The 23,473-nt window shown below is 57.2% G+C and overlaps 9 protein-coding genes across 9 annotated transcripts; 4 read left to right on the top strand and 5 right to left on the bottom strand.

Moving 5' to 3' along the window:
* Positions 1-150: 150 nt before the first annotated feature.
* TRAVEDRAFT_167240 (mitochondrial processing peptidase beta subunit) lies at positions 151-2,095 on the bottom strand. The gene is made up of 4 exons (XM_008039773.1): positions 1,997-2,095; positions 1,445-1,937; positions 607-1,394; positions 151-547 (listed from the first exon to the last, which is right to left on the bottom strand). Exons 1-4 carry the CDS (start codon positions 2,057-2,059, stop codon positions 464-466), a joined length of 1,428 nt encoding a protein of 475 aa, XP_008037964.1. The 5' UTR covers positions 2,060-2,095; the 3' UTR covers positions 151-463.
* Positions 2,096-2,516: 421 nt separating this feature from the next.
* On the top strand, positions 2,517-4,427 carry TRAVEDRAFT_58418 (CoA-transferase family III). The gene is made up of 7 exons (XM_008039371.1): positions 2,517-2,677; positions 2,734-2,839; positions 2,907-3,030; positions 3,082-3,407; positions 3,457-3,752; positions 3,804-3,989; positions 4,042-4,427. The coding sequence occupies exons 1-7, from the start codon at positions 2,540-2,542 to the stop codon at positions 4,348-4,350; spliced, it is 1,485 nt and encodes a 494-aa protein (XP_008037562.1). The 5' UTR covers positions 2,517-2,539; the 3' UTR covers positions 4,351-4,427.
* A 175-nt stretch (positions 4,428-4,602) lies between these two features.
* TRAVEDRAFT_47032 (uncharacterized protein) lies at positions 4,603-5,508 on the bottom strand (the record flags this gene model as incomplete). Its single annotated transcript, XM_008039271.1, has 1 exon — positions 4,603-5,508. One exon carries the CDS (start codon positions 5,506-5,508, stop codon positions 4,603-4,605), a length of 906 nt encoding a protein of 301 aa, XP_008037462.1.
* Positions 5,509-7,267: 1,759 nt separating this feature from the next.
* On the bottom strand, positions 7,268-9,746 carry TRAVEDRAFT_147851 (anion exchanging protein). Its single transcript, XM_008039772.1, has 8 exons — positions 9,700-9,746; positions 9,296-9,637; positions 8,961-9,241; positions 8,422-8,903; positions 7,853-8,364; positions 7,611-7,798; positions 7,434-7,555; positions 7,268-7,371 (listed from the first exon to the last, which is right to left on the bottom strand). Exons 2-8 carry the CDS (start codon positions 9,547-9,549, stop codon positions 7,342-7,344), a joined length of 1,869 nt encoding a protein of 622 aa, XP_008037963.1. The 5' UTR covers positions 9,550-9,637; positions 9,700-9,746; the 3' UTR covers positions 7,268-7,341.
* Positions 9,747-11,339: 1,593 nt separating this feature from the next.
* On the bottom strand, positions 11,340-12,821 carry TRAVEDRAFT_20044 (uncharacterized protein; the record flags this gene model as incomplete). Its single annotated transcript, XM_008038986.1, has 3 exons — positions 11,340-11,941; positions 11,999-12,596; positions 12,651-12,821. 3 exons carry the CDS (start codon positions 12,819-12,821, stop codon positions 11,340-11,342), a joined length of 1,371 nt encoding a protein of 456 aa, XP_008037177.1.
* Positions 12,822-13,384: 563 nt separating this feature from the next.
* TRAVEDRAFT_122651 (alpha/beta-hydrolase) lies at positions 13,385-14,774 on the bottom strand (the record flags this gene model as incomplete). The annotated part of the gene is made up of 4 exons (XM_008039771.1): positions 13,385-13,818; positions 13,877-14,449; positions 14,505-14,578; positions 14,641-14,774. The coding sequence occupies 4 exons, from the start codon at positions 14,772-14,774 to the stop codon at positions 13,385-13,387; spliced, it is 1,215 nt and encodes a 404-aa protein (XP_008037962.1).
* A 552-nt stretch (positions 14,775-15,326) lies between these two features.
* TRAVEDRAFT_47028 (NAD-P-binding protein) lies at positions 15,327-16,310 on the top strand (the record flags this gene model as incomplete). The annotated part of the gene is made up of 5 exons (XM_008039270.1): positions 15,327-15,367; positions 15,424-15,673; positions 15,748-15,981; positions 16,045-16,114; positions 16,180-16,310. 5 exons carry the CDS (start codon positions 15,327-15,329, stop codon positions 16,308-16,310), a joined length of 726 nt encoding a protein of 241 aa, XP_008037461.1.
* Positions 16,311-17,481: 1,171 nt separating this feature from the next.
* TRAVEDRAFT_20042 (uncharacterized protein) lies at positions 17,482-19,384 on the top strand (the record flags this gene model as incomplete). Its single annotated transcript, XM_008038985.1, has 3 exons — positions 17,482-17,607; positions 17,662-18,331; positions 18,387-19,384. The coding sequence occupies 3 exons, from the start codon at positions 17,482-17,484 to the stop codon at positions 19,382-19,384; spliced, it is 1,794 nt and encodes a 597-aa protein (XP_008037176.1).
* A 2,171-nt stretch (positions 19,385-21,555) lies between these two features.
* On the top strand, positions 21,556-22,750 carry TRAVEDRAFT_47026 (terpenoid synthase; the record flags this gene model as incomplete). Its single annotated transcript, XM_008039269.1, has 5 exons — positions 21,556-22,214; positions 22,270-22,299; positions 22,374-22,379; positions 22,438-22,630; positions 22,685-22,750. 5 exons carry the CDS (start codon positions 21,556-21,558, stop codon positions 22,748-22,750), a joined length of 954 nt encoding a protein of 317 aa, XP_008037460.1.
* Positions 22,751-23,473: the final 723 nt, after the last annotated feature.

Here is a 23,473-nt window from a genome sequence, read left to right as displayed (position 1 = left end):
ACGCTGTAGACCACTCCGACCCGAAACAACTGGTGCCTCCAACGAGTATTCTCGCCACTGGTTCGACGGCGAACGATAATTCGTGCGGGTACCAGAAAGTTGTCTCAGGATGATGCTCCGTACATCTCTTACACACAACTCAGAATTGTTGTTTTCACAAGCACATTATATTCCACAGGCCGCACCGCATCATACCTCTCTAGTTTACCCTTGGACGCTGGATGTAATTAGCTATGTGGTACGTACCAGGCGGCGACGCGCCGGGGGCCTTCCTAGACGACTCGGCAAGTCGACCGTCGCACTGGGGGACATTAAACCAGCTCCCCTGATTTGAAGTAAACAACAGAGCGAAGATACTTTTGGTCTACCCTCCCGTTGCCGGGGATCTAGGAGCTGGCTAGCATTACGACGATAACTACACGACACCGTCCGTCCAACCCGAGCGCACACCCTGGGGCCGCGCTTAGTAGACCAGCGAGGACATGTCCGAGCGGATACGGTTGTAGTCCAGGAGGCCGTCAAGGGGACCGACAGCAGCAATCGCGATCTGGTAGAAGGAAGCGTGAGTATGGATGCGTAGAACGAATACAGGCAAGGAGTACGCACGTCCTTGTCCCAGAGGTACTTCTGCGCTACCCGCTTGATGTCCTCCGTGGTGACCTGGTCAACGACGAACTCGATCTGCTTGGGGGTCATGCGGCGGCCACTCGTGACGAGCTGGCGGCCAATGTCCTCGGCAATGGCGGTCGTGCCGTCGAGGCTGAGGAGCAAGCTCGCCTTGAGCTGGCTCTTGGCGCGCTCGACCTCGACGTCCGTGGGCGCGATCGACATGCGCGTCCACTCCTTGAGCGTGAAGTGCGCCATGTCGTCCATGTTCATCAGGTTCTCGGTGACGAGGTAGATGCCCCACAGGCCGGTGTCCGAGTAGCTCGTTGAGAACGACATGTAGCTGTTCGCGAGGCCGTTCGAGGAGATGATGTGCGACAGGCGCGAGGACATGAGCCCGGACGCGCCGAGCGAGCGGTCCCAGTTCCCGAAGATGCTCTGCATGACCAGCATCGGGAAGTAGTCGGGCGAGCTCCAGCCGACACCCTCGACGGCGATCGCGACGTGCGCGGTCGACAGGGTGTCGTCTCGCACGCGCACCTCGGAGCCGACGAAGCGCGTCTTGGGGTGGGAGAGGCGGCCGAGGGGGATGGGGTTGGAGGAGACGGGGAGGGTGCCGAAGTGCTTCTGGGCGGACTCCACCAGTTGCTCGTGGTTGACGCCGCCAGTGCCGACGAGTACCATGCGGTCGGCGGTGTAGTTCGTCTTGATGTACGAGACGAGGTCATCCCGCTTGATGGAGAGAATGTTAGCCTTGGGGCCGAGGATAGTGCGCCCAAGGGGCTGGCCTAGGGAGAGTCAATACACCAGAAGACCCGGACTTGTTGACGTCACGCACCCTGGAAGGCAACAGCGTGCAAGTGGTCGAAGACGACCTCCTCCATCTGCTTGTCGACCTCCTGCTGCTCGCGGAGGATGACATCCCGCTCCCGCTCAATCGCACCACCCTCGAGGGTCGAGTTCTGGAGGATATCGCTAATGATATCCACGCTCGTGTTCACGTCCTTCGAGAAGCACTTGGCGTAGTAGACCGTCTGCTCCCGGGAGGTGTACGCGTTGAGGTGCGCACCGAGGCTCTCAACAGAGAGCTCGAGCTGGTGCTGGGAGCGGCGGTTGGTTCCCTTGAAGGCCATGTGCTCAAGGAAGTGCGCCGTGCCGTTCGTCGCATCCGTCTCCGCCCTCGACCCCGCGTCAATCCACACGCCCACCGTCGCAGTCTGCGCATGCGGGTGTGCCTCCGTCGCTACCGTAAGGCCATTTGGTAGTGTTGTCGTCTGCAGTTGGGGGTGGGGGACGTTCACTGCAGTCGCAAATGACCGCAGAGGGCGGCGCTATATGGTGTTCCGTCAGCACCCTCCTTGGCCTTTTACAGTGCCATTTGAGGACGTACAGGAAAGCGCGCAGCGCTCCGAAGAGTACGCCCAAGCGAGGCCGAGAGTGTGCTTGTGACCATCGAGGTTATGGAGGATGAAGTGTTCGTCGTCGTCGGAAACGTTGACCGGGCAAATACGGCGTATGCGCGGGGTTTCGGCCATTTTGCATTCCGACGTCTGTACAGGGCCAGCGTTACGTTCTCCGACGTCGGCGCTCAAATGCATGCGTAATCACCCGAGAGCCAATTGGCTCATGGCTTTCCGGCTCGCCTCGATCATCCCTCCGGGTTGCACAGGACATCTAGACGACTGCGTCAATCCACTCAGTTCAAGCCACAAATATGTCTCTTCTAGCGTCGTGTTCCACTCACAGTCATCGTGATAACGATAACTCTTAAGGACGACACATCTCCCAGGTGGTACCCACGGCCCAGCGACGGGAGGCATCCTCCTCGAATAGCACCGGACCGCGCTAGACCCGGTGCCCATGATAGCTCGGAATCGCTACTGTCGGCCGCGTGAGGAGGGGCGCTGCCTACTCTGACTCTTCTCTTTCCACCATGTCTGCTGTTCGCGCACCTGCGGAGGCTCTCTGGCGGTCTTTACGACTGCCCGCGGATGCCATCTCTCGCCTGCGGCTCACTGAGCAACCCGACCCCGTCGTGAACTCTTCCTTTCTTCTCGGCACTGCTGCTCAGGCAAGTCACCATAACTATGGTCATAGCAAGCTACTGGACGCTATACATGGACATAGACGGCGATCGGCTTGTCTGGCCTTGCGGCGGCCGAGTTCCACCAATTGAGGACCAGAGTCGAGCAGACCGTCACTGTGGAAGCTCGGCATGCCGCCCTTGAATTTAGTAAGCCGCGAACGCATCCTTGATGCGGTGAAATATCGTTCTGAATATGCCTCCAATCGCTGCGCAGAGAGCGAAGCCTACTACGCAATAGAGGGTGATTCGAGCGAGAAATTCGCTCTGTTCGACACTCTCGCGGGCGTGTACTGTACGAAAGACAACAACTATGTCAGGATACACACAAATTTCCCCCAGTAGGCATCATGCTACAGCTTACTCAAGGCTTCGCTGACGAAGACGTGTAGCCACAAGCAGGGGATTCTGAATATTCTCCAGTGCGAGCCGTCGAAAAACTCGATAGCCGCTGCCATGCTCCAGTGGAACTCGGTCGACTTTGAAACCGAGGCCTCCAAACAGGGGATGGTGGCCACTGCTCTGCGGTCTTTCAAAGAGTGGGATGCACATCCCCAGGGACAGGCTTTAGCGAATACGCCTCCCGTCGCGCTCTTCAAGATCGGCGACGCACCCAAGCGGGACGTGCGGGGCAACCACACAAGACCGCTGGAAGGTATACGCGTGTTGGATCTCACCCGTGTGCTAGCAGGTCCCGTCTGTGGGCGGACGCTGGCAGGTACGCGAAGCATCGGGGCCTTTGGCATTCTTTACTCATGTTGTTGAAGCACACGGCGCGGATGTGCTTTGGGTCACCTCGCCCAAGCTGCCTGCGCTCCCCAACCTCGATGTTGACACGTCTCGTGGAAAGCGCACGGCCCAGCTCGACCTCAACGAAACGGTTGATCACGAGAAGTTCACATCCTTGGCGAAGGACGCAGACGTGTTCTTGCAGGCCTATCGACCTGGAAGTCTCGCTGCGAAGGGCTTCAGCGCAGAGGACGTCGCAAAGCTACGGCCCGGGATCGTGTACGCGAGCCTGTGTGCTTACGGTTGGGAGGGTCCGTGGAAAGACCGGCGCGGGGTATGGGCCTTCCTTTCGCACAAGAAACCGCAGTTCTAATGGCTGGCGCAGTTCGATTCTCTGGTTCAGACGGCCACAGGGTTCAACGTTGCGGAGGCGGATGCCTATGCGACTTTCACTGGAGACAGCGCTGCGCAACCGCTTGCTCCTCGTCCACTCCCTATGCAAGCCTTGGACCATGCCGCTGGATATATGCTCGCATTCGGCATTCAGGCCGCACTGTGCAGGACGATTACTGTGAGCATGAAACGAATTTTCTCCGCGCATGCGTGTGCTTACGCACCCGTAGGAGGGAGGGTCTTGGGAAGTGCGCGTGTCCCTCGCTGCCGTCGGGCAATGGATCCGGTCCCTTGGACAACTAGACCCTGTCACCGCTTTCCGTGATGGCCCGCCGCTTCCCCCTCGAGACATGGGCGACCCTGAGGTCTCGCGCTATGCGACCAAGGTGCTGCAAGCGAAGAGTGCCAGTGAAAGCAGGGACAGGAAGACGATGACGGCGATAGCGCATGCGGCTCAGCTATCTGCTACACCTGTGAAAGAAGGCGAAGCTCCGATACGTTTGGATGCCCACCGCGCCGAGTGGTTGCCGCGAAGGTGATGCGTGGGTGTGAAGCCAAGATGTAAACCTGGATATGTTATCGGACTATATACACATGCAGATCGCGTTTCCCACTCACGCATTACCAGTGCAGCCCCTCCCCCTCGTACGTGAACGTCAAAAACTCGGGCATGATCATATATTTCATAAGTTGACTTATTTGACACATAGAAAACAGGAATCGTTGCTCGTGCACAGCACGCCAACATCAAGTACACTCGAACCAGCAAATATTAAGCTCAGGAAGTAGGACTAGCGCTCCTGGCGGAACTCGGAGAAGTGCGGGAACTCGCAGCATTTGCAGTCACTGTAAACCGTCGACAGTCGCTCCAGCTCGTCGCGAACCTTCGCATGCGTGAAGCCCTCCTTTGCCAACCGGGCCTGCTGTGCGGCCCTTTTGGGGCAGCGGATGATCGAGCCTGCCGCCTTCTGCTCGCGCACCGCACGCTCTACGATCCGCTCGTGGTCCATGCCCGTCTCCGCCTTCTTCCTGTAATACTGACTCGCACGGAAGCGCTTGCAACTGAGGAGGTGTCGCTTCGGAGAGTCCTTTACCCGCGAGAAGTCCCCATCGTCATCTGGCCCCGGTGCCGTCTTGGTGCAGAAGAGGCACCAGATGGGCCCATGCACGGCCCTGAGCTGCTTGCGTTGACGGTCGGTCGGGTGCGCGTACTGGCGTTCCTCGCCTTTGGGCGTGACGTAGCCGCGCCGCGCACTATCGGGGTTCTTCGCATGGCGTCTGCGGTGAGAGGTCGTCTTCCTGCCAACGCGGGGATCGTGTTTGTGCTGCCTGGTGGCTGGCTCTGCCTTTCGGCGGAACCGTGGCGGCTGCGCCTGAGTGGGCGGCGACGCAAAGTCGGAGTCGTTTTCGTTGTCTCCATCGTCGCCGTCAGAGTCCGTGGCCCCGTCGGCATCGTCGTCTCCCATCTCAACATCCGAGCTCATCTCCGTGTAGGGCGTACCAGGATCCGGTGAAGCGCTCTGCTTCAAACGAAGTAGGGCTGTTATCTTGCTCCGTCGAACGCCGGGGAGGATGAGAGTCGTATCATCTGCTTCTACTTCGACGTCGGTGTCTGGGTATTGGAGCTCGGTAGGTGGCGGAGTGGGGAGTGTCGAGCTGGATACATCGTAGAGAGGTGATCTATCGTCTACCTCCATGGACGATTGCGGAGAGGAGATGGACTCTGCATATTCGAAGGCAGCACCTGCAAGACATGCTCAGGGTCGGTGGCGCAATGCTAGCATGGGTCAGACGTACTCGGAATGTCGTGGCCTGAGAATCTAGCCGAGCGGAGCGTCTTCTCAAAAGTAAAGTCACCAGAGGGCAGCCTGCCTTCGAATTGAGTAGGGTGCAAAACGTGGTCTGATTCCGCAGTGGGTGCACGACCGCCGCGGCTGGTCCCTCGAAGCAATATCTTGCCGTCCCTGACGGTACTTTTCGTGGTAGCTCGCCACGCAGAATTGCGAGGAGCATTGTTGCATCTCGAAGGTTTGCGCGGTGAAACGTTGTTACGGTGGCGAGCGACCACACCTGGCTCCCAGTCCGAATCCGAGCCAGAGCTAGAGTCAGAGTCGTTCTCATCATTATACCTCCGCCTCTTCTGTCGTTTGCCATCGTCCATAGCATGTGAGGATGGACGCGAAGGATCGCCGTGTAGCAGAGAGGAGTCCACGGGCGTAGATTCGGGAGTCGCCGCATTGCGTTTGGTGCGCGTTAGAGATGCTTCCGGTGATAGTGGTGCCTCAGGGATCGGGGAGAGGTCCTTGGGACAGATAGTTGGACCGGGACGAAGGAACCGAGAAATCGAGAATCGGCCGAGGAGAGGTGAGCATAGCGGCGCCGGTGCTAGGTGGCGAAGGGTATGAAGGTGGAAGAGACAACCGATAGAGGGAAGAAGGATCGACAAGGTGAAGTACCTCGTTCTCCTGCGAGGAAGTCAGGAGTGAGTGGATCAGCTAAGTGGTCAACGCCTAAAGTGCTTACCGACTCCTCATACTCGGTCGGCGCACTGACCATACCGCGTGACTCAGGCTGCTCGTGGGTATGTGTATACATCATCAGCATTTTCTGATAGTGTTCTTCTTGGCTTCGGTCTGGCGTGTGGATGGCGCGGGTTGCAAGCATGTCGGCTGAGTGGGGATGAAGAGAACTGGTGAATGTGGCGACGCAGTGTGGCGGACCCTTTTATCCCTCCACGCACTCCCGTACGCAAGCCTCACTTTGGGCAACTAACGCCGCCTGCATAGGAAGCGGCAATTGCAAGACAGAGGTGTGGGCGTACACATCGAGATTGGGATGACGCAGATGAAACTGATGCCACAGCCTCAGAAGCAGGAATGATGGCTCGAGGCATCGTACTAGGAGGGCTAGGACTGAGCAGAGGGTGGCGCGAGGCAAAGGCTGCGTAGACATTCCAAAGCAGGCCTGCGAGAAACCGTGGCCGAGCTGCCATCCAGAGATCTGCGGGAACCGAGAAACGGTAAGTTCACGAGGCAACGCCAGGGCGCCTGGCGGCTGCGCGATGCGTGGACGGGGTGGCGCACCTGCATGCCTGTCTCGCCACTTTGGGAAGGACCCGACATCTTGAGTATACACGCGTACTCTCGTCTGTTCTTGATATTTCTCGCCTACTGAGATGGCGACGAAACGACGCCCTGTACCGAGACAAATCATCGTACGAGCCTGGTAGTGTGAGTTACATCAGGTCTTGCGACGGCGGCGCACTGTTGTCGGTGGCGACTTGAAGTGGACGACTGCGAATCTGAAAGATCATCGTTCCAGGTAAGTCTTGTCAGTATTACGTATGAGCCCCAGTTCAGAAGGACTAGGGCTCGCCATGGGAACGGCTGTCCTGTCCTGCCGAGTTTGGAGGAGCCTGTTATGGTCGGAGGAACCAGCACCGCATCATGCCAAATAGGGGTTTCTATATACTGCCTCTGCGATGTTCTCCGCCGAATATGCGCGTGTTCTGAATGTACATGCCTTCTGAACTACATGGAGCCTCCTACGGATTCCATCGTCTGAGGATTCAGATACTCGCTACTCAGAGTTGCACTTAGACGAACGAGGGGAGAGCACTTACGAATGGCGACGCTGTTGGGCCGTCCAAGATAGCGAGTTCTTCCGCAGTGAACGGTAGCCGGGGAACGATCCACATCCTCGTCGGCACGAGGAGGAAGATGATGATAGGGAACCCGATCGCCGCTATACATGGCAAATGAGTGGCCGGCGGATGTTGCCAGGACGGATATCTACGCACCGATGGTTTGTGTGATGGCCATCGTGGCGCCGAATCCGACAAGCTGTACCGCGACGAAGAGCAAGATTCTAGACTTTCGGACTCGCTGAAGAGGCTCGTCGGCGGGCGTGAGCGCCTTGTCGCGGAAGAAGTATAGGATCTTGCGTGTTATTCCGTTCCCTTGGAGGGCATCTAAACCCATATACCAGCTGCGCACATATAAGTTCCCCAAGATCAGACATCGTAAACGGATATCAACTCACAACAGCCCAGCTAGGACGCCTCGCGGGATGAGACTCAGCACGTGCAGGAAGGGTCCGGTAAGGAGGATGAGGCAGAGCGATCCTTGCGCTAGGTTCGAGACGCGCTGCTCCACCGCCGCGACCGGGACCTCGTGTTGGCGAGCATCGCCTTCCCCATCGTGAGCTTGTGTAGGGTCCGGCTCCAGCATGTCGTCGGTACTGGGTCCATGTATGCGCGACCTGGTGCGTGCGATAGCGCCGTTCTCGGCTTCTGTAGTCCTGCGCTTCTCGTCTCGCGCAGACGGTGGAGATGGCGGTCGAGGAGTCCGCGCACCGCCCTCGACGTCTAGTTTCTTGGGATGGCCCATCACGAGTAAGGAGGTGGTATGGATTGGGGCCTGCGGAATCAAACCGTTGGGCGCGGGGATGCCGAGCAGCCCGGCGATGAAAGTGGTGACCCCGAGCAGGAAGAAGTCGTAGTGGAATCCTGGGGGCTTGCGAAGAGGGAAATCCGTGCCCTGGGCCATCAACGACTGAATGGGATCCATGGATCAGGGTTGACGGAGCTTCAAAACGGACACATGACGTACCGAGACGTTGTGGTCGAAGAAGAACAGAACCCAGAGCGCGAAGCCGAAAGGGAACGCGATGCCGACCCACTTCCCGTCGAGCTCCCAGAAGCGGACGAGCCATGGACGGTCGCCTGCAGGCATGAACGCATGTCCGATAGGCAAGGTAGTCGGGTTGGCGGTATTGAAGCGGCCCCAGTAGGCCATTGCGGAAGACGCGACCAGTGATATCGGCATCCCATAGTCTGCGAGGAAGCGACGGACGTGTCGATGGAAGTACGCCGACTGTGAGAGCGTGCGGAATAGGAATGCAGTGACTGTCATGAGGAGCGCGAGAACGATGCCAACGAAGGCGCCGTCCAAAGTCGCGGAAGATGTAGAGTCACCATCTAAGGTGAACTGTCTGGTAATGACTTGAACGCCATACTGCAGGTAGACCCAGGAGACATAGAAGCCAAAGGTGTCGCAGGAGAATAATGTGACGTATTTGAGGAAGTTGCACCCTAATTCCGCAGTCAGCGCATGTACTGTCTCCTATCTCCGGCGTCAGGGAAACCTACAGTTCAACGCAGCCGTGATCCAATGCAAAATCGCACCCCATAAGTATACCCAGCCAACGAACTGGAGGTAGTCCGGCGAATCGGGCTGACGCTCTATGATGTCGAAGATGGTCTTGTTAAGCACAGTGATGGGACCGGTGACGCCAGCGATACAGAGTGGTTGCGCTCCAAAGATGGAGAAGATGAAGGCGGCCATGAAGGATGAGAGCAGCACTTCGGCGACGCCATACTGCTGAGTGGTTTCTATGAGGTCCAGAGAGAATGCAATGCCCGGTAGTACGCTGAAAAAGGCCTGTCAGGAAATTTGCATTGAGAAGACAGCAGTATGAACTGACTTCGCGAAGAATATGAGGACGATGGCGGGCACCACTCTGTAGTTCCACGCGTCGGTCCAGTCGCTAGCATAGTATGGTGCCCGCGCCTTGAGGTCACGGATGATACCGCGTCCAAAGGATGTCGGAATCCAAGTCGGAAAAGACCGCTCTTTTCTGTATAGAGTCCCGGAGGGTGATCGAGACATGGATGCGGGAGTTACGGCAGCTGGAGTGTCCTCTCCAGCAGAGGGTGGATTTTCAGCGGCCAAATTCATGTTTCGTAGTTGTTCGTCGAGCTTCCTCTGTATGATCGTGTCTTCGTACGTGTGCGTACCCACTTGTAAGTGCACGGGTATACTGTAACTTCAAACAGTGTTCAATACTGACTCGGCTCCTGAGGTAGATATGTGAGTGGAAGCACGCACATTGTGATGTCCTACTTAACAAGACCACGAATGAACATGGCCTTTGATGTGCGGCTCGGGGTGAAGTGAGCTCTCGTCGTCGTCGTCGTGGACAGCGAAGAGCCTGAGTGCTGCCAAAATTATAGCGCGCGAATACCCCACACCGTCGGAGCGCCCGTCTTAACTGCCTTCGGCCCGGCGCTTGGCACCGTTCCGCCCGCCGTCGAGGAGATCGAGTCCTGCCGTCGCTTACTCATTGGAACCGCAATAGCTACAAGGGTTGGTGAGCAGAAAGGTGATTTTTGGGGCGTGTTGTGTATACATAGGGCCCTCCGGGCGGACCTGGCCACGCTACACTACATGCTGCTTGACCATCACTACATCCGTGCCGCTGTCAATCTCACATAGACGGCCCATACTTTGGATCTGCCTCGCCATTCACACTGTATGACCAGGATGTTCACCTCCTACTGGCCATATGAGCAGCGTACCAAGTACTAGTATGCACATCCAAATACTTCACCTCAAAATCTCACCGGTGCCGGGCTAACATGATCTGTACCATTCAGATACGGGAGAGCCTATGCTTGGCATAGGCACAGATATATAATATATACAAAGTGGAACATCCCTTTAGTAAGATACAGTAGCACACATCCAATTCGTCTGAGTGGGAGCATCCGTGATGCGATTTTCTCGTTAAAGCGCAACCATATATAATTTACTCGTGATCCGTAAGTCTCATATGGAGTGTGGGCTCCCCGAAAAAGGCGAGCCCGCCTGCGAGACCGTCCGCACCCTGGCCTACGGTACCGGTTGAGTAAGACGCGAGCTCCCCTGATCATGCTGTAAATTCTCCGGGAAAATACGACTCACCTGATGAGAGTAGGACCTGCTTCTTGCAGTAGTAGAGCCGTATACTCACTCTGGCTAAGTACTATGAGTGTCCGAGGTTGGTCACCGCGATGGCGAACATGAAACTTGTTAATTATTAGTATACAGTGGATCGGTTTGGCGCCCAGATTCCCACGGCTTCTGTCGAGTCCCGCTCCATACAATGCCAATTGGGAAGCTACTTACGGGGTTCAAACCATTGAAGCAACCTGTTAACAAAGTTCTAACGATTCTCAATATATGTTACTGCTGAAGCGGACACTTCTGTCAGCATCTCCTCGACTGAGCATCATCCTGCTCTTGATTCGAACGAGAATCTAAACAACTTGTACTACGCATACAAATCGCCGAACCTCCCCAAGTGTCAAACACCCGAGGGCCGACGGGTCCTAAAGAGTCAATGCCGTCGGCCCGACACCACGCGATAACCACGCGGTTTAATTGATCCAGCTTTTCGTCAATACTGGTGGGCAAGACCTGAACACTGGCGTGTCCAGGAACACAGGAACGTCCTTCGAGGTTGGGAGTTGAAGTTCCAAGGTCAAGGCTGCAACGATCGGACGCCGGCGCCGCCTTACGAAGCTACTAGTAGCAGACCAAAGGTCTGATATTCACCTTCGTCGCTTTGATTGCCTAGATTTATATATGGACATATTTGCGCATGTAAAGCATAGGAAATTTCATAAAAGTCTCGGGTGCGCGTAGTAACCGTCTCTACTCCGTACTACCGTGCCTGTCCTCGTCAGCCCGAACCGCTGCCTCAGGCCTCAGGCTCCAGCGCCCCTCCAGTCGCCCACCGGCCCCAAAGAGTACGAGTTCCCCGATGTCGATCCGTTCGCGTCGCACCGATATTCTTTCACAGGCTCTCGATTGAGCACCTGATTATTTCTGTGACCCGCCCGAGAAGGCCCGGCGGAAGGGAAAGAAGACGGGGACGCGCGGACAGCCCCAGGAGTCGACGGCGCGGCATAACGCGGTGAGTAGAATGAACCGAAATGTGCTTGCTGGGCATCGTTCAGCCCATCAACCGCAGGGGCGGGGCCTGAGAGAGGTGCCTCTTCGGGCTGTCTCTGCATCGGCGGGCCAAGGTGCATGCTCCTGGTTACGGGCCGCGAGCGTTGACGGCCTTGAGGTGCTTTACGGGGACGCCCCGCTCGGCGCTGACGCTCCGGTGCCGGCGGAGGGTAGGTGTAGTGCACAAAGCGTGGAGAGGGCATGGGTTCGGGGTATGGCCGCGATTCAGTCGTATCCTGCGGCGCGTAGGAGACGCCTCTGTCTTGCACAGGTGCCGGAGTCACCTTCCTACTTGGAGGTGCATGTGTCGGAGTGGGTGGCGGCATCATGCGGTCGCTCTCAGGCTCGGAATGAACTAGACACGACTAATATCAGTCCTGCAGAGATCGTAGCCAAAGGGCAGCCCGCATACCTCGTCTGTTGTACATCTCGGCTTCCTGCTCTTGACGGCGAGCAGTCTCGGACTCCGAGCGCTTTATGGAGGTCTGCCGCCTTACGCTCGCGCCGGGGAGCCATTCGTCCGCCTGTTCAGGAATCATGCTATTTGGCACATGCGGCGGCGCCACATCCTTGACATCTTCACCATGAACAGGAGCCTCTCCGGCGGCGGGTTCTTCGTCCTCGTCGGCCACCTCGACGACCTCAGCGCGCCTGCGCTTACTTTCCGCATACGCGCCTTGGTAGTCGTAGTCGTAGTCATACCCACGTTTGCCCTGATGCATCCACGGCGGCGGTGGTGGAGGAGCCCGCCACACCGATCGGCCCCCAGAGTACGGAGGAGTCATGACGACGTGTGGACCGGCCGCAAGCAAACGCTGCCCGTTGTTGGCAGAGCTTTGTGACTTCACGAGGTCCGGCAGGGAGTTGAGGACTTGCTTGGCGCCCTCCTTGTCGAGGACGTTCACGATCACGGTCATGTTGACGGGCTGCTGGGCGGCGGGGGCTTGCAGCAGGACTTGGGGGTGGTGGTGATACCTGGGTACGAGTGCATTCGAGGGCGGAACGGTGCTCTGTGGAAGTGCATCGCGTTAGGACCATGTTAGCTGGAGTAAGGGCATGCATACCTGCATATGTTCACGAGGAGGGTGTCTTTGCCATGCCTCGCCACCTTCGTGACCAGTGTTTTCTGAGCGGGAGGGAGTTTCGCTATCAGAGGACGAGCTCCCATCTTTGTAGCGCATGTGCGGGCGAGCGAACCGCTGCTCCTGGTAGGAGTCCCAGTCCGAGTCGTTCATAGTGGCGCTGGGATGCGTTTCGAGGGAGTAGGTAGATGGCTCTGCAGGGCACACCTGCGTCTTTATGGTCACATTGGTAGAGTGTCCGAGGGGCGGCGGCACGATACGCCAATGCGGACAAGTCCGAAGCCCCGGTGGCGACTAGGATAGGCCATCATCATGGCGTTGTGATTGTGCCGTGCAGTGCGGGCGTCGGGGCGTATTCGGACGTTCCTGTATTCATGTGGGAGTCAGCGGAAGAGTTCGAAATCAGCGGAAGCCACTCGCCGTACATGGCAGGGCCCGCTTCACCGCGCGGCGCCAGTTAAATCAAGAGCTTTTGCAGATGACCAACTTACGCCCACAACAGCTATACTTATGAAACGGAAAGCCGAATAGGTGACTAGGGGGTATCCGCCGCAACCAATAAATACAATATACCGTGACGAATAGATACATTAGTTGTTCTCCTGTATAGCGTATCCTGAAGTTCGAACATGCCCGGTCAGAAACGGACAAATGACGAGAGAAAGAATTGAAGCTGACTCACAATTCTACAATTCTACAATTATGATCACAACACTCTACAAATGAACACCAAGGCGGAACGTGCTCGCGATGATATCTTGCACGCCCTCTTGCAAGCCCACGTCGTTGTGCGCGCCCCAGAACGTCTCCACATAGACCACCTTCCCGGCCGTCCCATCGAACTCTTCGATGACGCCGAAAGTCGGCACCTCGAGCTTTCGCACGAGCTCGCTGCGTTTCTCGCGACGCAGCTTCTGTGTCTCGATATACGTGGCGTAGTCTGCAGAGCCTAAGATCTGATCAGGAGTCGCGGGCAAGGAGATAGGAGAAGAGGGCAGATGCGGGTCCAGGAGGACGTCGAGCAGGGTGCGGGAGTGAGAATGCGGGATGTCCAGATCGTTCTGGCTGTGGGCGATAAGCAGGGGCACGTTGATATCCTGGACCACAGAGAGCGTGTCAAACTCGTGGTGGATGAGATTCTTGAGTAGTTCTACGGCAGAACACATTCATGTCAGCGTCGGCGTCATCGTGAATATGCGAGGACTCACTTCGTCCGATGGCAAAGCTCTGCAATGGCTGCAGTAGAGGGAAGCCCCCTATATCGTACGTTTGCACGGCAGACGCTAGATTCGTGAAAGGCGCGAGTAGCGCTACGCCGCGCGGCTTGACGCCCTCGCGCGCAAGCCACGTCGCCAGCCTCGTCGTCACGCCCGTCCCCAAGCTATGGCCGACAAGCATAACGTCCTCTGGCTTTGCACCCTGGTCAAGCAGCCAGCGCCATGCTGTCTTCGCGTCCTCAGTGAGTCCAGTGTCAGATGGAATGCCTTCGCTGTCGGCGAAGCCCCGGTAGTCGATGACAAGGACGTTCGCGCGCAGTCGCGAGGTGAACGAGGAGTAGTGGTGGATGCGCATGGGTGCAGCTCGCGTTGCAGCATTTCCGTGGAAGTAGAGGATGGTGGGGTTTGTGCGCAGAGCTTCTTGGACAACTTGCGCAGAGGGTTGCCCGAGCGGTGTAGACGAAGCTGCACGGAGGTTCTGGAAGATAGGCTCTGACAGAACAAACCAGGCCCCGATGGTCACATTGTCGGGCGTCGTGAGCTTGAAGTTCAGGGTCTTCCCCGCTGCATCCTTGCTCGTCAGCGCACATATAGCAGGCCCGATGTGAACATGACGTACGTGCAAGCCCGTACTTCTCCGGCAAGTCAAACTGGGCACCCCATGGTATCCTGACGGCGTGTTGGTATATCGCACTGTACGCACCGTCTAGCTTCAGAATGTGAAATGACTTCAGAGAGGTAGCACAGACTCTCACTGTCGCTGGAAGAACGGCGTAGCGAGCAGCAGAATTATGCAGGCGTAGAGGAAGCTGGCGAAGTACGCGAACTTGTGAAGTTTTGAGAGAAGTCCCCCGCCGCTGGTGCTGTTTGGGGGCGCGTTGTCGACCATGGTCGACGCGTTCGGATACGTGCTCGCTGTGAGCGATGATGAGCAGCGTACGGGGGCGCTGCACAACTTGCTACAACTTGCGATTCGGAGGCGCCCGCACCCGGCGCTTTCTTCTCAACGAGCGCTCATGCCGGCCGCGGGCCCTCTCGCTCGCACTTCATGCTCCTATGGGTCCTTGGTGCCCTGTTTCTATCACCACAACTGGTGTATATGACCCATAATGCGATCCACACACCATACGGTCAAACTCTCAACCACACAACCTCTCACCGTATACGCTACCTCCGGGACGCGTGATCCCTAACCACGACGCTGACTTGACGCTGACCTAAGTCTGACTATGCTCAAAGCTATCTCCGGCCGTCCGCACTGTGGGTCCTCTGATGTAGGACATGTACGCGTGGCAGAGCTCGGTGGGGCTAGAGAGTGTGCCGTCAAAGAGAGCTTTGAGTGGCAGGCTGGCGCGGATATAAAGTTGCGCAACATGGAGAGGAGAAGGGTCATAACATCCTCCCACCGCCGACTACTCGCAACCTTCTCAGAGAACATCTCATGTCGTCTTCTACACTCCAGAACACCTGGCTCATTACCGGGTATGTTTTGCTTTGCATCGTTGGAGCTATGTGGCTCATAGACTTCCGTCATCTAGAGCATCCCGCGGAATTGGGCTCGAACTCGTTCGGCAGCTTCTCGATTCACCTGACAACCTTGTCATCGCAGCGTGCCGAACGCCCGAGAAAGCAGCCGCTCTGAGCGGGCTTAAGAGCAGCGCGAAGGGCGCCCTGCATGTCATACAGCTGGAAGTCACCGACTTCGACAGCGTGCGGGCAGTCCCGAAGGCGCTCGAGTCGATCATCGGCGGGAACGGCCTTGACTACCTTGTCAACAACGCCGGCATCGTAAGCACCTTTTTTGCTGAACCGTCTACCATGTGACGTCTGCTGAGTCGGTTGGCTCTCTTATGGGAACGCAGCTCAAGCCGGACACGCCGCTCACGCTCGACCCAGAGGTGCTCCTCGAGACCTTGCGCACGAACACCGTCGGCCCCGCGCTGCTCACGCAGGTGTGCGTGCCATTCCTCGACAAAAGCAAGATGAAGAAGATCGTGAACATTACGAGCACGCTGGGCAGCATCGCGAGCGCAGACGCGTTCGGCCCCGGAGCGGTCGCCTCGTATTCCATGAGCAAGACCGCTCTGAACATGCTGGTACGTGTCCCGAATTGCGTTTTCCGAATTCTGCGCTCATCGGGATCCTATCTGTTTGCACAGACATACAAGTTGAAGCTGGAACGACCTGACCTCGTCGCTATCACGCTCTGCCCTGGATGGGTCAAGACCGGTGAGTGTTACGCATCCTAAAGGGGCACGAAGAGTCGCTCACCATGTCGCAATGTCCTCCATCAGACCTGGGCGGGGAAGGCGCGCCTCTCGAGCCAAAGGAAAGCATCGCGGGGATTATCAAGGTTGCCACCTCCACGACCGTGGCGGACAGCGGCAAGTTTTTGCGGTACAACGGGGAGGTGGTTCCGTGGTGAAAGCAAGTACCGGCGTGGACCTCATGCATCCCTTCTATCAAGTGTTAGTATTGAACATTGAGACATCACCAGTGGGAGGACATGCAATCACACTCCACAGGATTTGCCTTGCATCTCATGACATCTAGCCCGACCGTGAAACTCATTCTTTCCGCTGGGCCCGACGGATGACTGGAGAGATATCGGAGCATGGGTCTACCATGATAACGAATATCCTTCTATGTTCTTTGTGTGCTTGCTGTGGTAGGCTCGCCCAGATTCTATGAGATACAAAGCCAGGCACGGCGGGCCTCGAGGATGCCACGCCACGAAGGCGCTCAAGTCAACAGACTGGATTTGGTATGTATGACTCGGATGCGGTGCTGGTTTGTTTCGAACCACAACAGTCTCCTCCACGCGAACCCCTGACGTACCCCTTGCTTCTGGACTCGTACTTCTACGTAAAACTGACGAACTGTACTTGGAACGGTACTCCCCCAGATCTGCACACCTGTCCACTTTAAATCGCCACTCCGCGCAGTGCCCCGCCGTCGCAAGAGCTGATGCAGGCCTCGCGGAACTTCCTCTGATATTCATGCTAAGACACTGAATAGCGCATCGTTTCGTCGCCATCCCACTGTGCGACGACCATCAAGTGTAGATGACGATACGCGCGTACACTCAGATGTCGGGACCTCCTTAAAGAAGCTGAGAAACTCAGGCTTAGGTGCGCCCCGTTAATCTGCGCATTGCGCAGCCGCCACACCACGCCCCGGCACCGCCTCCTGAACTTACCTTCCCTCGGTTCCCGCAAATCTCTGAATGGCAGCTCGGCTGCGGTTACACGCAAAGCCTGCTTTGGAAGGTCTACGCACCGCTCGCCCGCGCCACCCTCTATGCTGGATTCTAGTCTTGTTGGCACGACGCCTCGAGCCATCATTCCGCTTCTGAGGCTGTGGCATCCCATACAGTTTCATGTGCACCATTCCGAAAACGATGCTTGCGCCCACACCAGTGTCTTGCCGCCGCCGTTGCAAACATGGGCGGCGTTTGCTGCTACAGTCGTGAGCCTTGCAGATGGGAAAAGGAACGAACGGAGGGGATAAAAGGGTACGCTACATGCGTCGCCACACTCATCAGCCCTCCACAGAGTCCCTGTGCAACTTACATGTATCCCTGCGTCGACGTCACTATGCCCCAAAACGAAGAGGACCAATATCATGACTTGATATTGGAGTTAACCTACCTCAATGAAGAGCCCGATTCTGTCGGGAATATTGATGGGCTCGCTGGCGTCCAGCAGGAGTATGAGGACTTGGTAAGCATAACAAGGCCTTCATAGTTAAATCGCTCAGCTCACAGTCCTTCGTAGGTAAACGAGGATATTCACCTTGTAGAGCCTTCTTCCATCGCAGAGCCGCCTCTCCCTCTCCCCGACAAATCGCCCGGGCCCCCCGTTGTTGGATCATCAGTGTCCACGTCTCTCCTGGGCCGATTTTCACGCGTCCACTGTCAACCCCCAAGCCCCTCCATCTCCCCCAGCGAACTGTCATCCGCGCCCGAACAACTACCGGCGCGCACCACGTCTTCAGACCGTATCACGCGCAACGCAGCCCCTTCTGATTCCCACCTCCCGCACACAACCCTACTTCTGGGAAAGCGCTCTCGTACGTCCTCGCATGCCGAAGACAACGGCAGGCGACAGAAGGCGCGGAGGCGCGATGACCAAAGTGATTCGGACTCGGATTGGGAGCCACGCGCGGTCGCTCGCCGTACCCGCTCTACGACGCGTATTACCTCAAGACGCGGCAGTGCACCTCGTACTTCCACGACGCGCCCCACGCCCCGCAGTCGGCCACAGGGTACTACTAAGGGTCGTCAGCCAGCGGTCCGAGGTGGCGCACACGGCGGCAGCGCACCTACTAAGTCGGTAACAGGCAGTACTCTGCATGATAAACGACACGGCAGAACCTCCGCGAGCGACTTCACATCCAAGAGACCACTTGGTCGCCATTCACTCTCAGATGGCAGCCATGGCCTAAGTACGTCCACCCATGTTCAGTACCTGCACCGTCCACGCCTGATCACGCCTTGTAGGTGCCTCGGCTGCACATGCGCAACTCATTTCCTCTCGGAAATCGTCCGCGGAGGTAGACTCGGACGAGACGATGTCTTCACTCAGTGACATCTCGAGTTCGACCCTTCCCACTCCACCTCCCATGGAGCTCCAATATCCAGTCACCGATATCGAGAAGCACGACACGACTTACTTCGACCTTCTCAAGGAGCGAACGAGCAAGATCAAAGCTCGGCATCTCATAAAGCATGGCGCCTCATCCGATCCTCGTGCACCCCGACGCGCGCTCCCCACAACCGTGCCACCATCTCATGGCAGACACCATACCGTGAATACCGAACTCGAGGGTGATACCGAAGGCACCACAGACTCGGACGGCGTTGATGGAGATTACGAAGAGGATATCGACTCTTCTGCTCCTCCTACTCGGCGGCCGCTACCACCGCGACGAAAGGGGCAGACGACCAGCATGAAGCACAAGCGCATGCCCCGCACGGGAAAGAAGACGACCTCCCGCCGAAGGTCTGCGAAGAGCGCCACCGCCGAACGGCACACCTACTTCAGGCCCGACGGAAAGGAGTACGAGTACACCCGCGGCTGGTCCGACGCTCGACGTAAGATGCTCAAATACGTACACGGACCGTTGTGGTGTCTCTTCTGCCAGGAAACGGCGCCGGCGCCGGAGGGCAATTGGTCGCAGTTTTCGCGCGTGAGGGACTCACCGAAGCGGCATCTCGAGACTTGCCCGTCCTTCAAGAACAGCAGATGGTACAAGAGGAAGGCGCAGAAGGGTATTCGCCACGAACATGTCGTGAAGGCTGCCCTCGATGAGCGGAAGGCCGCGGGCTCGATTATCCGATGCCCCAACGACGTCATACAGCAAACCCGGTTGGCGAAGTATCATTTCACGCATGGGGAGGTTCTCCACGAGCTTTGGCGACTGTCTACAGTGTTCAAGGATGTTGACTGTGACTGCTGCGACCTTCCACTCTACTCCGAGTTCTGCCAGGAGCTCTAGTCCTGCTGCCTCGGTGTCTTCGAATGTGCCTGGTGTTGGCCTGTCGTGTGCGGCTAACGACCTCTGTTCTCGCCATCGGTTACGTTATCCTGTCGAAAATGTACTCATGTTCGTGGTTCTCATTTTTACCGCTCAGATGATTGAGCATGTTCGGCTCCGTATCCATGTCATGACGGAATACACGCTTCTTTAGGTTGTCGTCACACTCACGGGGGGCTACGCAGGTCGGATGAAAGTTGACAAGTGTGCGCCACCGGAAATGCGAAACTACCTGTCGTGTCCGCTCTCGAATGGTGCATGTCGATAGGCCGAGATTTACGCGTTCCCCAGGACAGGACCTCCTACTCCCGGAGGTTTCATGACCAAGCCAGTCGTCCGACCTGAACCACAGTCGCTCACACCGGCAGGAGAGCGGCCGGATCATCCGCTACTTGTAGTGGGCGTGAGAGTGGGCGGCACGGTCGGACGCTGACATCGAAGAAGTGCAATTTGATATGAGCTGTACGCGCCCACCCGACGTTAATATCGCCCAAGAAATCGTCCGTAGATTGGAACGCCAGGCTTGAGCGTCATGAAGGGCGTTGGTCATCGGGCTTACCACGGCCGGTGTCGATCCTCCAACATACACCATTCGCGGGTACGAGAATAGATATGTGGGGAAGTGGCGTATCGGCGGGCGGTTCATGAATACGCATCGCGCAGCTCTCCTCGAATGGGACTCTGTGGTACTCTTGTGAGCGCTGTCATCGAAAAGTAGTGAACCTCATACTTACCGCCGTGCACATGGCGCGCCAGGTACACCGTGTTGAAGCCTGGAATTAATCAGGAGCCTTGTGGTGTCCTCCAACAGTCATCTCGCCACGCCACTATCATCGACAGCACCTTATGGTGTGTCCGTAATGATCGTGGCCTGCCGCAGCCTCGCGACGAGTCCGAGAACCTGTCGAGTGGCTGAGAAAGGGCTCACCGGCAAGTACCTGGCATAGGGTTCGCAGTGTGTGACCGGTACAGAGCGCCGAAATTGAAGAACGTTATGAACGCCGGAGATGGGAGCTGCCGCGAGGCGTCCTGGACCTGGAGTAAAAAGATATGGACGCTAGCTGTCAGGTTGACTTGCGTTGACCATTAGTGTGGTTCGTTCAGCTACGTGGGTTGTATTAATTGGAATTGCGTTCGCCCGAGACGCAATCTTATTCACCTGAGAGAGGATATGGGTGGTGGTACTCCGGATGGCGGGCAAAAGGAAGGAAGGACCCGGCAGCGTCGAAGTGCAGACGCCGCGCGGGGTTCCAATTCAGTCGGCGCTCATATTTTGAGGTATTTGGCGGTGTATCACCTTGCCCTCCTCTTCCCTCCTCCCCCTATTTGGCTCGCTGTAGTACCAAGCGCAGGGCTTCGATGCTCTCCTCGAAATTTTCACCAACATGCCTCCTTCGTACTTCTGGGAAGGATGTGGAATCACCGACTGATGTGTCGGTCTTGGCCGGATACTTGCTTGAAGATAGGAATTGAGCGCCAGCGCGCACGTCGACCTCAGACGCCTTGAGCGGTACTATCGCCTATGAAGCGACGTTCGAACGTTCGCCTACGGCGCGTAGAGCATGAACTTTGCGTGACTGGAGTTCTCTGGTACGGCACGGTTTACTCACCTGCAGGACACAATGCATGGTCGGCAGCGAGGCCGCGCTCCTCGTAAGGTAACCGAGACGGAAATGCAAGTTGCGAAGGACGATGGCATGAGGAAAGTTCATCCTCCGCATATTTTGCCATGACGCCCGGGTAGGTACGTTGACATGCTTCCGCGCAATGCTCCTTCCGCCGGCGCGCTGAACACTTTCTTCCATTTTAGTGGGGGGATTCGCCGGATTCGACCATGCATGGCTTACACACCCCCGCACAGCTGTATGACCATTTTCGACCTCACTCCGTGCGCTGCTCTGTGCCTGGAGTTAACGGTCAGTCTCAGGGCCTTTCGGCGTTGTATAAAACGCCCGTACGGTCGTCGATGGAGTCCAAACATCACCCTCGAAGTTTGCGGTACATCTCTCGGTCACCAGACCGCGTAAGTTGAGCGGGAGATTCTTTCTTTCCACAATCATTGATCATTTCTCATTTAATACAGCCCGTATCCCTCTGCAAAGACGCCCTCTCCCCCCGTCCCAGGCCTCATTATGCCCTACATCCAAGATGCATGCCCCTCGCCTCTGCCGTTGTGCGCGAGCGTAGACGCGATAGCAGAGATCAAAGACACCCTGAAGGACTTCCTGAGGCGTCTCAACTACCGCCCTCCCCACACCCCCGCGAACGCGAAGCTCAGGGCCGAAGTCACCGCCGAGATCGTCTCCTGGAACGCCGATCTCAGCCCGTCCTTCATGCACGGCCTCGCAGAGACCTGCTACACCATCGCCGAGTCCGCCTACGCACACACGAGCTACGAACACCAGCGTATCATCGCACTCTACACGACCTACCTCACATATGTCGACGACCTCGGCGGGCGCGACCTCGACGCGCTCGGAGAGTTCGGACGGCGGCTGCTCGCGCGTGAGGCGCTGGGGGACCCTGCGCTGGACCGCCTCGTCACGAACCTGCAAGACATGTACGCGTACTACCCGCGCCTGAGCGCGCACTCGATTGCGGTCTCGACGCTCGACTTCTTCGTCGGCTCGTACGTCGAGGCCACGGGGAAGGGGATGGCGGTCGCGCCGGGGGCGACGAAGTACCCCGCGTACATGCGCATGAAGACGGGCATCGGTGCCGCGTATGCACTGCTCAACTTCGTGAAGGACTGGCGGGATCCAGAAGACCTCTTCTATCTGCAGCTCATCCCGTACGTGCACTGCGCTCTCCTCGTATCGTTCCCGTGTATTGACGTGGATCCGTAGCGAGATCGAATTTTACACAGATACAATCAAGTGCGCGTTTCCCGCCCATTACACTGATGCAAGACGAGCTGACCAGCGAGTGTATTGGACCCTGAAATCAATAGTGACATGTAAGTCTCCGCGATCCTTTGAAGCTGTTATTTATTTACCCCCTCGTGCCTCCGACAGACTTTCGTTCTACAAAGAATCGTTGGCCGGCGAAACCGACAACCTCATCCACCTCCGCGCCGCAGCGGAGCAGAAGGACCCGCTCTCTGTGCTGCGCGAGGTCGTAGAGGAGACGCTGGAGAGCATCCGCAAGGTGGAGGTGCTGACCGCCGCGGACCCGCAGCTGGCGAAGATCTGCCGCAGCTACGTCGTTGTGAGTGTCGGCGGTACTTACGAGGGAGAATGCGCTGATCGTGTATGGACACAGGGGTACGTCGAGTTCCACTTCCGAGCGAGGAGGTATCGACTGGAGGATTTGGAGATGGAGTATTGAACAGGGCGACGGTGCAGGTGCCCTTCGGTATACGCTTTGTGCTTAGAGAGAATAGGGAGAACTGCGCACTGAGTCAGCTAGTTCAAGACTCTGATGTATCCCCGTATCTTCGTTATCCTATGTATACTTAGTTGGCAGGAGACTAGCAATCTCGTCCTTTTCCACACTGCGGTGGAGCAGAAGGACCCGTTCACAAACATGCTGCGCTATGCCACGCACTGCGAGTCATCGCGGGAGGCACACTGAGAGAGCATGTGCCCTTCCCTGTTGGCGTGTCGCCCACAGGCAGCTGGTTTGTTGCACCGCTGGGGGAGCTTGGCCAAGCGAGAGGGTTGCGCCGGAGGAGCTACAGGAGCTGACGATTTACACCGCAGGGACTTGGGTAGGCTGATGAGTTGCACGGGAGCAGCTGTGGTGGACTGGTGGTTGCGCTTGAGTGGCTTGTAGGGCGTGAGTGGGCGTCGGCTAGGAGTGGCGGTGGACGACAGGGACGGTGAAAGTGCGAGGGCTCCCTCTATACCAGATGAGGCGGGCGAGGGGAGGCTGGCGCGGCTATTATATCTCCTTGCAAGCCGTTGCACTGACAGTCGCGCATGCTGATAGTTACGATCGGGACTAGGAGGTGAGTTGTCAGTAATGTCGAGAAGCACATCGTCCCAGACCAAGGGCTGTCTACAGACGACTCCAAGGGACTGCAGAACTCCAAGGAACAATGATCACCAA

The sequence above is a fragment of the Trametes versicolor genome (assembly GCF_000271585.1).
Source record: "Trametes versicolor FP-101664 SS1 unplaced genomic scaffold TRAVEscaffold_5, whole genome shotgun sequence".
In the NCBI taxonomy this organism is placed as follows: Eukaryota; Fungi; Basidiomycota; class Agaricomycetes; order Polyporales; family Polyporaceae; genus Trametes; species Trametes versicolor.
This window is presented reverse-complemented; position numbering and strand designations above follow the sequence as displayed.

Excerpts from the sequence above, each read along its gene's own strand:
- TRAVEDRAFT_147851 (XM_008039772.1), bottom strand. The coding sequence starts at position 9,549 with ATGAATTTGGCCGCTGAAAATCCACCCTCTGCTGGAGAGGACACTCCA. Across the intron at positions 9,242-9,295 it reads GTCCTCATATTCTTCGCGAA|CGTACTACCGGGCATTGCAT; the intron begins GTCAGTTCATAC and ends GGCCTTTTTCAG. Across the intron at positions 7,372-7,433 it reads GCCCAACAGCGTCGCCATTC|ACGATGGAATCCGTAGGAGG; the intron begins GTAAGTGCTCTC and ends CTGAATCCTCAG.
- TRAVEDRAFT_167240 (XM_008039773.1), bottom strand. The coding sequence starts at position 2,059 with ATGGTCACAAGCACACTCTCGGCCTCGCTTGGGCGTACTCTTCGGAGC. Across the intron at positions 1,395-1,444 it reads GCACGCTGTTGCCTTCCAGG|GCCAGCCCCTTGGGCGCACT; the intron begins GTGCGTGACGTC and ends GACTCTCCCTAG. Across the intron at positions 548-606 it reads AGTACCTCTGGGACAAGGAC|ATCGCGATTGCTGCTGTCGG; the intron begins GTGCGTACTCCT and ends TCCTTCTACCAG.
- TRAVEDRAFT_58418 (XM_008039371.1), top strand. The coding sequence starts at position 2,540 with ATGTCTGCTGTTCGCGCACCTGCGGAGGCTCTCTGGCGGTCTTTACGA. Across the intron at positions 3,408-3,456 it reads CTGTGGGCGGACGCTGGCAG|CACACGGCGCGGATGTGCTT; the intron begins GTACGCGAAGCA and ends ATGTTGTTGAAG. Across the intron at positions 3,990-4,041 it reads CACTGTGCAGGACGATTACT|GAGGGAGGGTCTTGGGAAGT; the intron begins GTGAGCATGAAA and ends ACGCACCCGTAG.